This window comes from Entelurus aequoreus, linkage group LG07 (genome assembly GCF_033978785.1).
Source record: "Entelurus aequoreus isolate RoL-2023_Sb linkage group LG07, RoL_Eaeq_v1.1, whole genome shotgun sequence".
Classification (NCBI taxonomy): domain Eukaryota; kingdom Metazoa; phylum Chordata; class Actinopteri; order Syngnathiformes; family Syngnathidae; genus Entelurus; species Entelurus aequoreus.
Window position 1 is genome coordinate 16,477,906 of NC_084737.1, and position 16,522 is coordinate 16,494,427.

The following is a 16,522-nucleotide window of genomic DNA, read 5'->3' on the forward strand; positions in this document are numbered from 1 at the left end:
CAGGTCTGGACTACAGGCAGGCCAGTCTAGTACCCACACTCTTTTACTATGAAGCCACGCTGTTGTAACACGTGGCTTGGCATTGTTTTGCTGAAATAAGCAGGGGCGTCCATGGTAACGTTGCTTGGATGGCAACATATGTTGCTCCAAAACCTGTATGTACCTTTCAGCATTAATGGTGCCTTCACAGATGTGTAAGTTAGCCATGCCTTGGGCACTAATACACCCCCATACCATCACAGAGGCTGGCTTTTACACTTTGCGCCTAGAACAGTCCGGATGGTTCATTTCCTCCACAGTTTCCAAAAACAATTTGAAATGTGGACTTGTCAGACCACAGAACATTTTTCCACTTTGCATCAGTCCATCTTAGATGAGCTCGGGCCCAGCGAAGCCGGCGGCGTTTCTGGGTGTTGTTGATAAATGGCTTTCGCTTTGCATAGTAGAGTTTTAACTTGCACTTACAGATATAGCGACAAATTGTAGTTACTGACAGTGGTTTTCCTTAGTGTTCCTGAGCCCATGTGGTGATACCCTTTACACACTGATGTCGGTTTTTGATGCAGCACTACCTGAGGGATCGAAGGTCACGGGCATTCAATGTTGGTTTTCAGCCTTGCCGCTTACGTGCAGTGATTTCTCCGGATTCTCTGAGCCTTTTGATGATATTACGGACCGTAGATGGTGAAATCCCTAAATTCCTTACAATAGCTTGGTTGAGAAATGTTGTTCTTAAACAATTTGCTCACACATTTGTTGACAAAGTGGTGACCCTCGCCCCATCCTTGTTTGTGAACGACTGAGCTTTTCATGGAAGCTGCTTTTATACCCAATAATGGCACCCACCTGTTCCCAATTAGCTTGTTCACCTGTGTGATGTTCCCAATAAGTGTTTGATGAGCATTCCTCAACTTGCTCAGTCTTTTTTGCCACTTGTGCCAGCTTTTTGGAAACATGTTGCAGGCATCAAATTCCAAATGAGCTAATATTTGCAAAAAATTATTTTTTTTACCAATTCGAACGTTAAATATCTTGTCTTTGCAGTCTATTCAATTGAATATAGGTTGAAAAGGATTTTCAAATCATTGTATTCTGTTTTTATTTACCATTTACACAACGTGCCAACTTCACTGGTTTTGGGTTTTGTACTACTTCCTGTCTTTTCCTTAATAAAAGGGCTTCTTCTTACCTGCCAACGATCTCCAGTCTCTGCATCCTGGGGTCCAGCCCCACAATCCAAACACCAAAGGTAACGGAAATCTTAACAAAAGATTTTTACCAAACAAATTCACCAACTTAAATATGACATATTTTATTACAGCTGGGGAGGAAAAAGTGACCAAATGTCAACACAAAACCTCTTCCTGCGACATTAAGCGACATAAAAGCCTAATAAATATACATTTGACAACATTATTTACACATTATTGTACACATGATCAACATCTCGCAAGAAATACACATCTACAGCAAAATAAAACAACTGAGAATAATTGTTGAATAGAAAATGTCTTCAAATGTCTTGTGTACACAGTAGAAAGCACAAAAGTGTGTGTGTGTGTGTGTGTGTGTGTGTGTGTGTGTGTGTTAGTGGTCTAGTGGCATCCACAAGCTCTGACCACCATGTTGCGGTACTTTTTGAGGATGACGTTGGAGCTGTCGTCGTAGTAAAGCACGGAGATGGCGTGGAGCTGCGTGGGAGCACAACAAGGTTTTGGAACAGTGTCGGGGTTGATGAAGTGAACCTGCAGGAGAAGAAGAAGGTGACCATGGTGACTCATCATGTTGGGATGATCACCAGACAAACTGGACTGACCAGAGTCTGCACGATGGCGTGGTTGGTGGCGTTCATGTAGGAGTTGAGCGGGAAGGCACACTCGCCCTCGCAGTAGTACGCGGCGTAACCTTCAGGGGCGATGATCCAGTCCTGGGCACACAATATGTAAATATTCATAAGTGTGGTTACTATGATGTAAATATTCATAACTGTGAATACTATGATGTAAATATATTCATAACTCTGAGTTCAATGATGTAAATATTCATAACTGTGAGTACTATGATGTAAATATTCATAACTGTAAGTACGATGATGTAAATATTCATAACTGTGAGTACTATGATGTAAATATTCATGACTGTGAGTACCATGATGTAAATATTCATAACTGTGTGTACTATGATGTAATTATTCATAACTGTGAGGACCATGATGGAAATATTCATAATTGTGAGTACCATGATATAAATATTCATATAATTGTGAGTACCATGATGTAAATATTCATAACTGTGAGTATTATGATGTAAATATTCATAACTGTGAGTATTATGATGTAAATATTCATATAACTGTGAGTACCATGATGAAAATATTCATAACTGTGCGTACCGTGATGTGAATATTCATATAACTGTGAGTACCATGATGTAAATATTCATAACTGTGAGTACCATGATGTGAATATTCATATAACTGTGAGTACCATGATGAAAATATTCATAACTGTGCGTACCATGATGTGAATATTCATATAACTGTGAGTACCATGATGAAAATATTCATAACTCTGCATACCATGATGTGAATATTCATATAACTGTGAGTACCATGATGAAAATATTCATAACTGTGCGTACCATGATGTGAATATTCATATAACTGTGAGTACCATGATGTAAATATTCATAACTGTGAGTACCATGATGTGAATATTCATATAACTGTGAGTACCATGATGAAAATATTCATAACTGTGCGTACCATGATGTGAATATTCATATAACTGTGAGTACCATGATGTAAATATTCATAACTGTGAGTACCATGATGTGAATATTCATATAACTGTGAGTACCATGATGTAAATATTCATAACTGTGAGTACCATGATGTGAATATTCATATAACTGTGAGTACCATGATGTAAATATTCATAACTGTGAGTACCATGATGTGAATATTCATATAACTGTGAGTACCATGATGTAAATATTCATAACTGTGAGTACTAAGATGAAAAAATATGTCAGGCTTGTCCCTGACAGTTTAGTTATGTTTTGGTTTTTCCTCTGTCATTTCCTGTTAGCGCTCTTATTTTGGTTATTTCCTGATTGTCTCCCTGAGTGCTGCTTCCCCTCAGCTGCGGCTGATTGGCACCTGGGCACACCTGGTGTCAATCAGCCAGCTGCCATTTAAACCTGCCTTCCCCTCCAGTCAGTGCTGGATTATTGTAATTTCTACTTGTCGATGTCAGTGTAGCTGGATGCGGTAGCGGTAAGCTATATTCTGTAGCTGTTTGTAGCTTGCTGTCTTTTTGTTCCTCGTCTTCCAGTTCCTGTTTCCCTGGCATCCTGTTTCCTGTTCCTAGTTTGTGTTTTTTCTTTATATTTTTGGACATTAAATAACATTTTCCCGCTCAATGCCTATCGTCATCTCTGCATCTTGGGGTTCGTCACCAACACAATGTGACAAAATCCATATAATTGTGAGTACCATTATGTAAATATTCATATCATTGTGAGTACCACTCATATACTTGTGAGTACCATGATGTAAATATTCATAACTGTGAGTACTAAGATGAAAAAGTGTGTGAATGTGTGTGTGAATGGGTGAATGTGGAAATACTGTCAAAGCGCTTTGAGTACCTTGAAGGTAGAAAAGCGCTATACAAGTATAACCCATTTATCATTATGTAAATATTCATATAATTGTGAGTACCATGATGTAAATATTCATATAATTGTGAGTACCATGATGTAAATATTCATAACTGCGAGTACTATGATGTTAATATTTATAACTGTAAGTACCACAATGTAAATATTCATATCATTGTCAGTACCATGACGTAAATATTCATAACTGTGAGTACCATGATTTAAATATTCATACATGTTAGTACTATGATGTAAATATTCATAACTATATGTACTATGATGTAAATATATTCATAAATGTAAGTACTATGATGTAAATATTCATAACTGTAAGTACCATGATGTAAATATTCATAACTTTGAGTACCATGATGTAAATTTTCATAATTGTGAATACCATGATGTAAATATTCATATAATTGTGAGTACCATGATGCAAATATTTATAACTGTGAGTACTATGATGTAAATATATTCATAACTGTAAGTATTATGATGTAAATATTCATATCTGTAAGTACCATGATGTAAATATTCATAACTGTAACACATGGAGGCTGAAAGGTAACATTGAGTTACTTCCTGGTTGTGAAGGAATCGTACATTCAGTTACTTCCTGGTTGTGAAGGAATCGTACATTGAGTTACTTCCTGGTTGTGAAGGAATCGTACCTGCCACCCGAGGTCTCGGAAGCTGACGTAGAGCTCGTGCTTCTTGCAGGCCTGCTTCAGATCCGTGCTGCTGTTCTCTGTGCACGAAGACAACGTCCACAACAATTAGACTGTTGGACAAAGTGCAAACATCTCAACAGTCAAGGGTCAAGGGCACCAGGTCAGAGGTCACAGCTTTGGCGTTCATCTCACACAAACTTACGCACACTTTTTCTGATTGTTATCTGCAGGTTTTGTATGCTTCATAGACATGGACAACATGACATGTCCACATGATCACATGACCACCTTTTCCACATGACCACTTGATCACATGACCACCATGTCCACATGCTCACACGACTGCATGTCCATATGATCACATGACCACCATGTCCACATGATCACACGATAGTATGTCCACAAAATCACATGACCACCATGTCAACATGATCACACGATTGCATGTCCATATGATCACATGACCACTATGTCCACATGATCACACGATTGCATGTCCACTTGATCACATGACCACCATGTCAACATGATCACACGATTGCATGTCCATATGATCACATGACCACTATGTCCACATGATCACACGATAGTATGTCCACAAAATCACATGACCACCATGTCAACATGATCACACGATTGCATGTCCATATGATCACATGACCACTATGTCCACATGATCACACGATTGCATGTCCACTTGATCACATGACCACCATGTCAACATGATCACACGATTGCATGTCCACATGATCACACGATTGCATGTCCACTTGATCACATGACCACCATGTCCACATGATCACACGATTGCATGTCCACTTGATCACATGACCACCATGTCCACATGATCACACGATTGCATGTCCACTTGATCACATGACCACCATGTCCACATGACCACCATGTCCACATGATCACATGACCACTATGTCCACATAATCACACGATCGCATGTCCACATGATCACACTACCACCATGTCCACATGATCACATGACAACCATATCCACATAATGACATGACCACCATGTTCACATGGTCACATGACCACCATGTCCACATGATCACCATGTTCACATGACCACCATGTCCACATGATCACATGACCACCATGTCCACATGATTACCATGTTCACATGACTACCATGTCCACATGGTCACATGATCACCATGTCCACATGATCACATGATCACCATGTCCACATGATCACCATGTTCACATGACCACCATGTCCACATGATCACATGACCACCATGTCCACACGATCACCATGTTCACATGACCACCATGTCCACATGATCACATGACCACCATGTCCACATGATTACACAATTGAATGTCCAGATGATTACATGTCCACATAATCACATGATCACCAAGTCCACATGATCACATGACCACCATTTCCACATGATCACATGACCACCATGTCCACATGATCACATGACCACCATTTCCACATGATCACATGACCACCATGTCCACATGATCACATGACCACCATGTCCCCATGACCACCATGTCCACATGATCACCATGTCCACATGATCACATGACCACCATGTCCACATGATCACCATGTCCACATGATCACATGACCACCATGTCCACATGATCACATGACCACCATGTCCACATGACCACCATGTCCACATGATCACATGACCACCATGTCCACATGATCACATGACCACCATGTCCCCATGACCACCATGTCCACATGATCACCATGTCCACATGATCACATGACCACCATGTCCACATGATCACATGACCACCATTTCCACATGATCAAATGACCACCATGTCCACATGATCACATGACCACCATTTCCACATGATCACATGACCACCATGTCCACATGATCACATGACCACCATTTCCACATGATCACATGACCACCAAGTCCACATGATCACATGACCACCATGTCCACATGACCACCATGTCCACATGACCACCATTTCCACATGATCACTTGACCACCATGTCCACATGATCACATGACCACCATGTCCACATGACCACCATGTCCACATGATCACATGACCACCATGTCCACATGATCACATGACCACCATGTCCACATGACCACCATGTCCACATGACCACCATGTCCACATGATCACATGACCACCATGTCCACATGACCACCATGTCCACATGATCAAATGACCACCATGTCCACATGATCACATGACCACCATGTCCACATGACCACCATGTCCACATGACCACATGACCACATGACCACCATGTCAGAGATCACCAAGTTCTGCATCTGCTGGTCCTCGTAGGAGTGCACCAAGTTCCTGTGTTTGGTGTGCACGTGCTGCGTGGTGAAAGCCTCGGACTTCCTGCTCTTGTGTAAATAAACAGGACGATGTAAGGCTTCATGTAAACACACGCTCTCACAGCTCCCATGAAAGTGGTGTCAAAGTTGGCATGTTTGTTCTTCCAAATGGCTGCTATGATGTCATCCTTTCACAACGTGAACAATCCAAGTGTGAGATGGAGATGTTCAGTACTGCTGACAAAGCACCTTGCTAGAACCTTCTCATGTTATCTTCAATCAGCTTCCTTTTCCCAATATGTACTGAGACACTATTCATGATCATATCTCACAAGGAGATGATTATATCTCGTTAGTCCATTCTCCAGAAACGTAATCACTGATATCAAAGTTGTCCTCTTGTCCAGAAACATTATCACTGATATCAAACATGTCCTCTTGTCCAGAAGCATTATTACTGATATCAAACATGTCCTCTTGTCCAGAAACATTATTACTGATATCAAACATGTCCCCTTGTCCAGAAACATTATCACTGATATCAAACATGTCCTCTTGTCCAGAAACATTATCACTGATATCAAACATGTCCTCTTGTCCAGAAACATTATTACTGATATCAAACATGTCCTCTTGTCCAGAAACATTATTACTGATATCAAACATGTCCCCTTGTCCAGAAACATCATCACTGATATCACACATGTCCTCTCGTCCAGAAACATCATCACTGATATCACACATGTCCTCTTGTCCAGAAACATTATCACTGATATCAAACATGTCCTCTTATTCAGAAACATGTCCTCTTATCCAGAAACATCATCACTGATATCACACATGTCCAATTCCCCAGAAACATCATCACTGATATCAAACATGTCCAATTCTCCAGAAACATCATGACTGATATCAAATATGTTTAGTTCCCCCAGAAACATCATCACCGATATCAAACATGTACTCTTGTCCAGAAACATCATCACTGATATCACACATGTCCTCTCATCCAGAAACATCATCACTGATATCACACATGTCCTCTTGTCCAGAAACATCATCACCGATAGCAAACATGTCCAATTCTCCAGAAACATCGTCACCGATATCAAACATGTCCGATTCTCCAGAAACATCATCACTGATAACAAACATGTCCTCTTGTCCAGAAACATTATCACTGATATCACACACGTCCGCTTGTCCAAAAACATCATCACTGACATTAAACATGTCCTCTTGTCCAGAAACATCATCACTGATATCAAACATGTCCTCTTGTCCAGAAACATCATCACTAATTTCACACACATGCTCTTGTCCAGAAACGGCATCACTGCTATCAAACTAGTCCTTTTGTCCTGAAACATCATCACTGATATCAAACATATCCAATTCTCAGGAAACAACATTACTGATATCAAACATGTCCAAATCCAAAATAAATATAACTGATATCACACATGTCCAATTCCCCACAAACATCATCACTGATATCAAAGATGTCCAATTCTCCAGAAACATCATTACTGATATCAAACATGTCCTCTTGTCCAGAAACATCATGACTGATATCAAACATGTCCAATTCCCCAGAAACATCATCACTGATATCAAACATGTCCTCTTGTCCAGAAACATAATCACTGATAGCAAACATGTCCTCTTGTCCAGAAACATCATCACCGATATTAAACATCATCACTGATATCAAACATGTCCTCTTGTCCGGAAACATCATCACTGATATCAAATATGTCCTATTGTCCAGAAACATCATTACTGATATCACACATGTCCTCTTGTCCAGAAACATCATGACTAATATCAAACATGTCCAATTCCCCAGAAACATCACCACTGATATCAAACATGTCCTCCTGTCCAGAAACATCATCACCGATATCAAACATGTCCGATTCTCCAGAAACATCATCACTGATATCAAACATGTCCTCTTGTCCAGGAATATCATCACCTAAATCAAACAAGTCCAATTCCCCAGAAACATTATCACTTATACCACACATGGCCTCTTGTCCAAAAACATCATCACTGACATCAAACATGTCCTCTTGTCCAGAAACATCACCACTGATATCAAACATGTCCGATTCCCCAGAAACATCATCACTAATTTCACACACCTGCTCTTGTCCAGAAACGTCATCACTGATATCAAACTAGTCCTCTTGTCCTGAAACATCATCACTGATATCAAACATGTCCAATTCTCCAAAAACATCATCACTGATATCAAACATGTCCAATTCTCCAGAAACAACATCACTGATATCAAACATGTCCAAATCTAAAATAAATATCATCACTGATGTCACACATGTCCAATTCCCAACAAAATTCATCACTGATATCAAACATGTCCTCTTATGCAGAAAGATCATCACTGATATCAAACATGTCCATTTCCCCAGAAAACATCATCACTGATATCACACATGTCCTCTTGTCCAGAAACATCATCACTGATATCACACATGTCCTCTTGTCCAGAAACATCATCACTGATATCACACATGTCCTCTTGTCCAGAAACATCATCACTGATATCACACATGTCCTCTTGTCCAGAAACATCATCACCGATATCAAACAAGTCCAATTCCCCAGAAACATTATCACTGATATCACACACGTCCTCTTGTCCAAAAACATCATCACTGATATCAAACATATCCTCTTGTCCAGAAACATCATCACTGATATCACAAATTTCCTCTTGTCCAGAAACATCACCATTGATATCAAACATGTCCGATTCCCCAGAAACATCATCACTAATTTCACACACCTGCTCTTGTCCAGAAACGTCATCACTGATATCAAACTAGTCCTCTTGTCCTGAAACATCATCACTGATATCAAAAATGTCCAATTCTCCAAAAACATCATCACTGATATCAAACATGTCCAATTCTCCAGAAACAACATCAATGATATCAAACATGTCCAAATCTAAAATAAATATCATCACTGATATCACACATGTCCAATTCCCCACAAACATCATCATTGATATCAAAGATGTCCAATTCTCCAGAAACATAATCACTGATATCCAACATGTCCTCTTATCCAGAAACATCATTACTGATATCAAACATGTCCATTTCCCCAGAAAACATCATCACTGATATCACATATGTCCTCTTGTCCAGAAACATCATCACTGATATCACACATGTCCTCTTGTCCAGAAACATCATCATTGATATCACACATGTCCTCTTGTGCAGAAACATCATCAATGATATCACACATGTCCTCTTGTCCAGAAACATCATCACTGACATCAAACATGTCCTCTTGGCCAGAAACATCATCACTGATATCAAACATGTCCATTTCCCCAGAAAACAGCATCACTGATATCACACATGTCCTCTTGTCCAGAAACATCATCATTGATATCACACATGTCCTCTTGTGCAGAAACATCATCACTGATATCACACATGTCCTCTTGACCAGAAACATCATCACTGATATCACACATGTCCTCTTGTCCAGAAACATCATCACTGATATCAAACATGTCCTCTTGTCCAGAAACATCATCACTGATATCACACATATCCTCTTGTTCAGAAACATCATCACTGATATCAAACATGTCCTCTTGTTCAGAAACATAGTCACTGATATCAAACATGTCCTCTTGTCCTGAAACATCATCACTGATATCACACATGTCCTCTTGTCCAGAAACATCATCACTGATATCATACATGTCCTCTTGTCCTGAAACATCATCACTGATATCACACATGTCCTCTTTTCCAGAAACATCATCACTGATATCACACATGTCCTCTTGTCCAGAAACATTATCACTGATATCACACACGTCCTCTTGTCCAAAAACATCATCACTGACATTAAACATGTCCTCTTGTCCAGAAACATCATCACTGATATCAAACATGTCCTCTTGTCCAGAAACATCATCACTAATTTCACACACATGCTCTTGTCCAGAAACGGCATCACTGATATCAAACGAGTCCTTTTGTCCTGAAACATCATCACTGATATCAAACATATCCAATTCTCCAGAAACAACATTACTGATATCAAACATGTCCAAATCCAAAATAAATATAACTGATATCACACATGTCCAATTCCCCACAAACATCATCACTGATATCAAAGATGTCCAATTCTCCAGAAACATCATTACTGATATCAAACATGTCCTCTTGTCCAGAAACATCATGACTGATATCAAACATGTCCAATTCCCCAGAAACATCATCACTGATATCAAACATGTCCTCTTGTCCAGAAACATAATCACTGATAGCAAACATGTCCTCTTGTCCAGAAACATAATCACTGATATCAAACATGTCCTCTTGTCCAGAAACATAATCACTGATAGCAAACATGTCCTCTTGTCCAGAAACATCATCACTGATATCAAATATGTCCTATTGTCCAGAAACATCATTACTGATATCACACATGTCCTCCTGTCCAGAAACATCATCACCGATATCAAACATGTCCGATTCTCCAGAAACATCATCCCTGATATCAAACATGTCCTCTTGTCCAGAAATATCATCACCTAAATCAAACAAGTCCAATTCCCCAGAAACATTATCACTTATACCACACATGGCCTCTTGTCCAAAAACATCATCACTGACATCAAACATGTCCTCTTGTCCAGAAACATCATCACTAATATCACACATGTCCTCTTGTCCAGAAACATCACCACTGATATCAAACATGTCCGATTCCCCAGAAACATCATCACTAATTTCACACACCTGCTCTTGTCCAGAAACGTCATCACTGATATCAAACTAGTCCTCTTGTCCTGAAACATCATCACTGATATCAAACATGTCCAATTCTCCAAAAACATCATCACTGATATCAAACATGTCCAATTCTCCAGAAACAACATCACTGATATCAAACATGTCCAAATCTAAAATAAATATCATCACTGATGTCACACATGTCCAATTCCCAACAAAATTCATCACTGATATCAAACATGTCCTCTTATGCAGAAAGATCATCACTGATATCAAACATGTCCATTTCCCCAGAAAACATCATCACTGATATCACACATGTCCTCTTGTCCAGAAACATCATCACTGATATCACACATGTCCTCTTGTCCAGAAACATCATCACTGATATCACACATGTCCTCTTGTCCAGAAACATCATCACTGATATCACACATGTCCTCTTGTCCAGAAACATCATCACCGATATCAAACAAGTCCAATTCCCCAAAAACATTATCACTGATATCACACACGTCCTCTTGTCCAAAAACATCATCACTGATATCAAACATATCCTCTTGTCCAGAAACATCATCACTGATATCACACATTTCCTCTTGTCCAGAAACATCACCATTGATATCAAACATGTCCGATTCCCCAGAAACATCATCACTAATTTCACACACCTGCTCTTGTCCAGAAACGTCATCACTGATATCAAATTAGTCCTCTTGTCCTGAAACATCATCACTGATATCAAAAATGTCCAATTCTCCAAAAACATCATCACTGATATCAAACATGTCCAATTCTCCAGAAACAACATCACTGATATCAAACATGTCCAAATCTAAAATAAATATCATCACTGATATCACACATGTCCAATTCCCCACAAACATCATCATTGATATCAAAGATGTCCAATTCTCCAGAAACATCATCACTGATATCCAACATGTCCTCTTATCCAGAAACATCATTACTGATATCAAACATGTCCATTTCCCCAGAAAACATCATCACTGATATCACATATGTCCTCTTGTCCAGAAACATCATCACTGATATCACACATGTCCTCTTGTCCAGAAACATCATCATTGATATCACACATGTCCTCTTGTGCAGAAACATCATCAATGATATCACACATGTCCTCTTGTCCAGAAACATCATCACTGACATCAAACATGTCCTCTTGTCCAGAAACATCATCACTGATATCAAACATGTCCATTTCCCCAGGAAACAGCATCACTGATATCACACATGTCCTCTTGTCCAGAAACATCATCATTGATATCACACATGTCCTCTTGTCCAGAAACATCATCACTGATATCACACATGTCCTCTTGTCCAGAAACATCATCATTGATATCACACATGTCCTCTTGTGCAGAAACATCATCACTGATATCACACATGTCCTCTTGTCCAGAAACATCATCATTGATATCACACATGTCCTCTTGTCCAGAAACATCATCACTGATATCACACATGTCTTCTTGTCCAGAAACATCATCATTGATATCACACATGTCCTCTTGTGCAGAAACATCATCACTGATATCACACATGTCCTCTTGTCCAGAAACATCATCACTGATATCAAACATGTCCATTTCCCCAGAAAACAGCATCACTGATATCACACATGTCCTCTTGTCCAGAAACATCATCATTGATATCACACATGTCCTCTTGTGCAGAAACATCATCACTGATATCACACATGTCCTCTTGACCAGAAACATCATCACTGATATCACACATGTCCTCTTGTCCAGAAACATCATCACTGATATCAAACATGTCCTCTTGTCCAGAAACATCATCACTGATATCACACATATCCTCTTGTTCAGAAACATCATCACTGATATCAAACATGTCCTCTTGTCCTGAAACATCATCACTGATATCACACATGTCCTCTTGTCCAGAAACATCATCACTGATATCACACATGTCCTCTTGTCCAGAAACACCATCACTGATATCACACATGTCCTCTTGTCCAGAAACATCATCACTGACATCAAACATGTCCTCTTGTCCAGAAACATCATCACTGATATCAAACATGTCCATTTCCCCAGAAAACATCATCACTGATATCACACATGTCCTCTTGTCCAGAAACATCATCACTGATATCACACATGTCCTCTTGTCCAGAAACATCATCATTGATACTACACATGTCCTCTTGTGCAGAAACATCATCACTGATATCACACATGTCCTCTTGACCAGAAACATCATCACTGATATCACACATGTCCTCTTATCCAGAAACATAATCACTGATATCAAACATGTCCTCTTGTCCAGAAACATTATCACTGATATCACACATATCCTCTTGTTCAGAAACATCATCACTGATATCAAACATGTCCTCTTGTTCAGAAACATAGTCACTGATATCAAACATGTCCTCTTGTCCTGAAACATCATCACTGATATCACACATGTCCTCTTGTCCAGAAACACCATCACTGATATCACACATGTCCTCTTGTCCAGAAACACCATCACTGATATCACACATGTCCTCTTGTCCAGAAACACCATCACTGATATCACACATGTCCTCTTGTCCAGAAACATCATCACTGATATCACACATGTCCTCTTGTCCAGAAACATCATCATTGATATCACACATGTCCTCTTGTGCAGAAACATCATCACTGATATCACACATGTCCTCTTGTCCAGAAACATCATCATTGATATCACACATGTCCTCTTGTCCAGAAACATCATCACTGATATCACACATGTCTTCTTGTCCAGAAACATCATCATTGATATCACACATGTCCTCTTGTGCAGAAACATCATCACTGATATCACACATGTCCTCTTGTCCAGAAACATCATCACTGATATCAAACATGTCCATTTCCCCAGAAAACAGCATCACTGATATCACACATGTCCTCTTGTCCAGAAACATCATCATTGATATCACACATGTCCTCTTGTGCAGAAACATCATCACTGATATCACACATGTCCTCTTGACCAGAAACATCATCACTGATATCACACATGTCCTCTTGTCCAGAAACATCATCACTGATATCAAACATGTCCTCTTGTCCAGAAACATCATCACTGATATCACACATATCCTCTTGTTCAGAAACATCATCACTGATATCAAACATGTCCTCTTGTCCTGAAACATCATCACTGATATCACACATGTCCTCTTGTCCAGAAACATCATCACTGATATCACACATGTCCTCTTGTCCAGAAACACCATCACTGATATCACACATGTCCTCTTGTCCAGAAACATCATCACTGACATCAAACATGTCCTCTTGTCCAGAAACATCATCACTGATATCAAACATGTCCATTTCCCCAGAAAACATCATCACTGATATCACACATGTCCTCTTGTCCAGAAACATCATCACTGATATCACACATGTCCTCTTGTCCAGAAACATCATCATTGATACTACACATGTCCTCTTGTGCAGAAACATCATCACTGATATCACACATGTCCTCTTGACCAGAAACATCATCACTGATATCACACATGTCCTCTTATCCAGAAACATAATCACTGATATCAAACATGTCCTCTTGTCCAGAAACATTATCACTGATATCACACATATCCTCTTGTTCAGAAACATCATCACTGATATCAAACATGTCCTCTTGTTCAGAAACATAGTCACTGATATCAAACATGTCCTCTTGTCCTGAAACATCATCACTGATATCACACATGTCCTCTTGTCCAGAAACACCATCACTGATATCACACATGTCCTCTTGTCCAGAAACACCATCACTGATATCACACATGTCCTCTTGTCCAGAAACACCATCACTGATATCACACATGTCCTCTTGTCCAGAAACATCATCACTGATATCAAACATGTCCTCTTGTCCAGAACCATCATCATTGATATCACACATGTCCTCTTGTCCAGAACCATCATCACTGATATCACACATGTCCTCTTGTCCAGAACCATCATCACTGATATCACACATGTCCTCTTGACCAGAAACATCATCACTGATATCACACATGTCCTTTTGTCCAGAAACATAATCACTGATATCAAACATGTCCTCTTGTCCAGAAACATTATCACTGATATCACACATATCCTCTTGTTCAGAAACATCATCACTGATATCAAACATGTCCTCTTGTTCAGAAACATAGTCACTGATATCAAACATGTCCTCTTGTCCTGAAACATCATCACTGATATCACACATGTCCTCTTGTCCAGAAACATCATCACTGATATCACACATGTCCTCTTGTCCAGAAACACCATCACTGATATCACACATGTCCTCTTGTCCAGAAACATCATCACTGACATCAAACATGTCCTCTTGTCCAGAAACATCATCACTGATATCAAACATGTCCTCTTGTCCAGAACCATCATCACTGATATCACACATGTCCTCTTGTCCAGAACCATCATCACTGATATCACACATGTCTTCTTGTCCAGAACCATCATCACTGATATCACACATGTCCTCTTGTCCAGAACCATCATCACTGATATCACACATATCTTCTTGTCCAGAAACACCATAACTGATATCACACATGTCCTCTTGTCCAGAACCATCATCACTGATATCACACATATCCTCTTGTCCAGAAACACCATCACTGATACCACACATGTCCTCTTGTCCAGAAACACCATCACTGATATCACACATGTCCTCTTGTCCAGAACCATCATAACTGATATCACACATGTCCTCTTGTCCAGAACCATCATCACTGATATCACACATATCCTCTTGTCCAGAACCATCATCACTGATATCACACATATCCTCTTGTCCAGAAACACCATCACTGATATCACACATGTCCTCTTGTCCAGAAACACCATCACTGATATCACACATGTCCTCTTGTCCAGAAACACCATCACTGATATCACACGTCCTCTTGTCCAGGACCATCATCACTGATATCACACATGTCCTCTTGTCCAGAACCATCATCACTGATATCACACATATCCTCTTGTCCAGAAACACCATCACTGATATCACACATGTCCTCTTGTCCAGA

General features: G+C 39.6%; 1 protein-coding gene across 2 annotated transcripts in view; it reads right to left on the bottom strand.

Moving 5' to 3' along the window:
- Window positions 1-1,309: 1,309 nt before the first annotated feature.
- LOC133653444 (bone morphogenetic protein 7-like) overlaps window positions 1,310-16,522 on the bottom strand; it is a 73,229-nt gene continuing 58,016 nt past the window's right edge. For both annotated transcript variants that reach the window (XM_062052703.1, XM_062052702.1), the window contains exons 5-7: window positions 4,335-4,411; window positions 1,817-1,927; window positions 1,310-1,745 (exon numbers count right to left, since the gene is read on the bottom strand). In XM_062052703.1, the coding sequence (XP_061908687.1) occupies window positions 1,596-1,745; window positions 1,817-1,927; window positions 4,335-4,411 (338 nt within the window). In that variant the 3' untranslated portion in view covers window positions 1,310-1,595. The remainder of the gene's footprint in view (window positions 1,746-1,816; window positions 1,928-4,334; window positions 4,412-16,522) is intronic.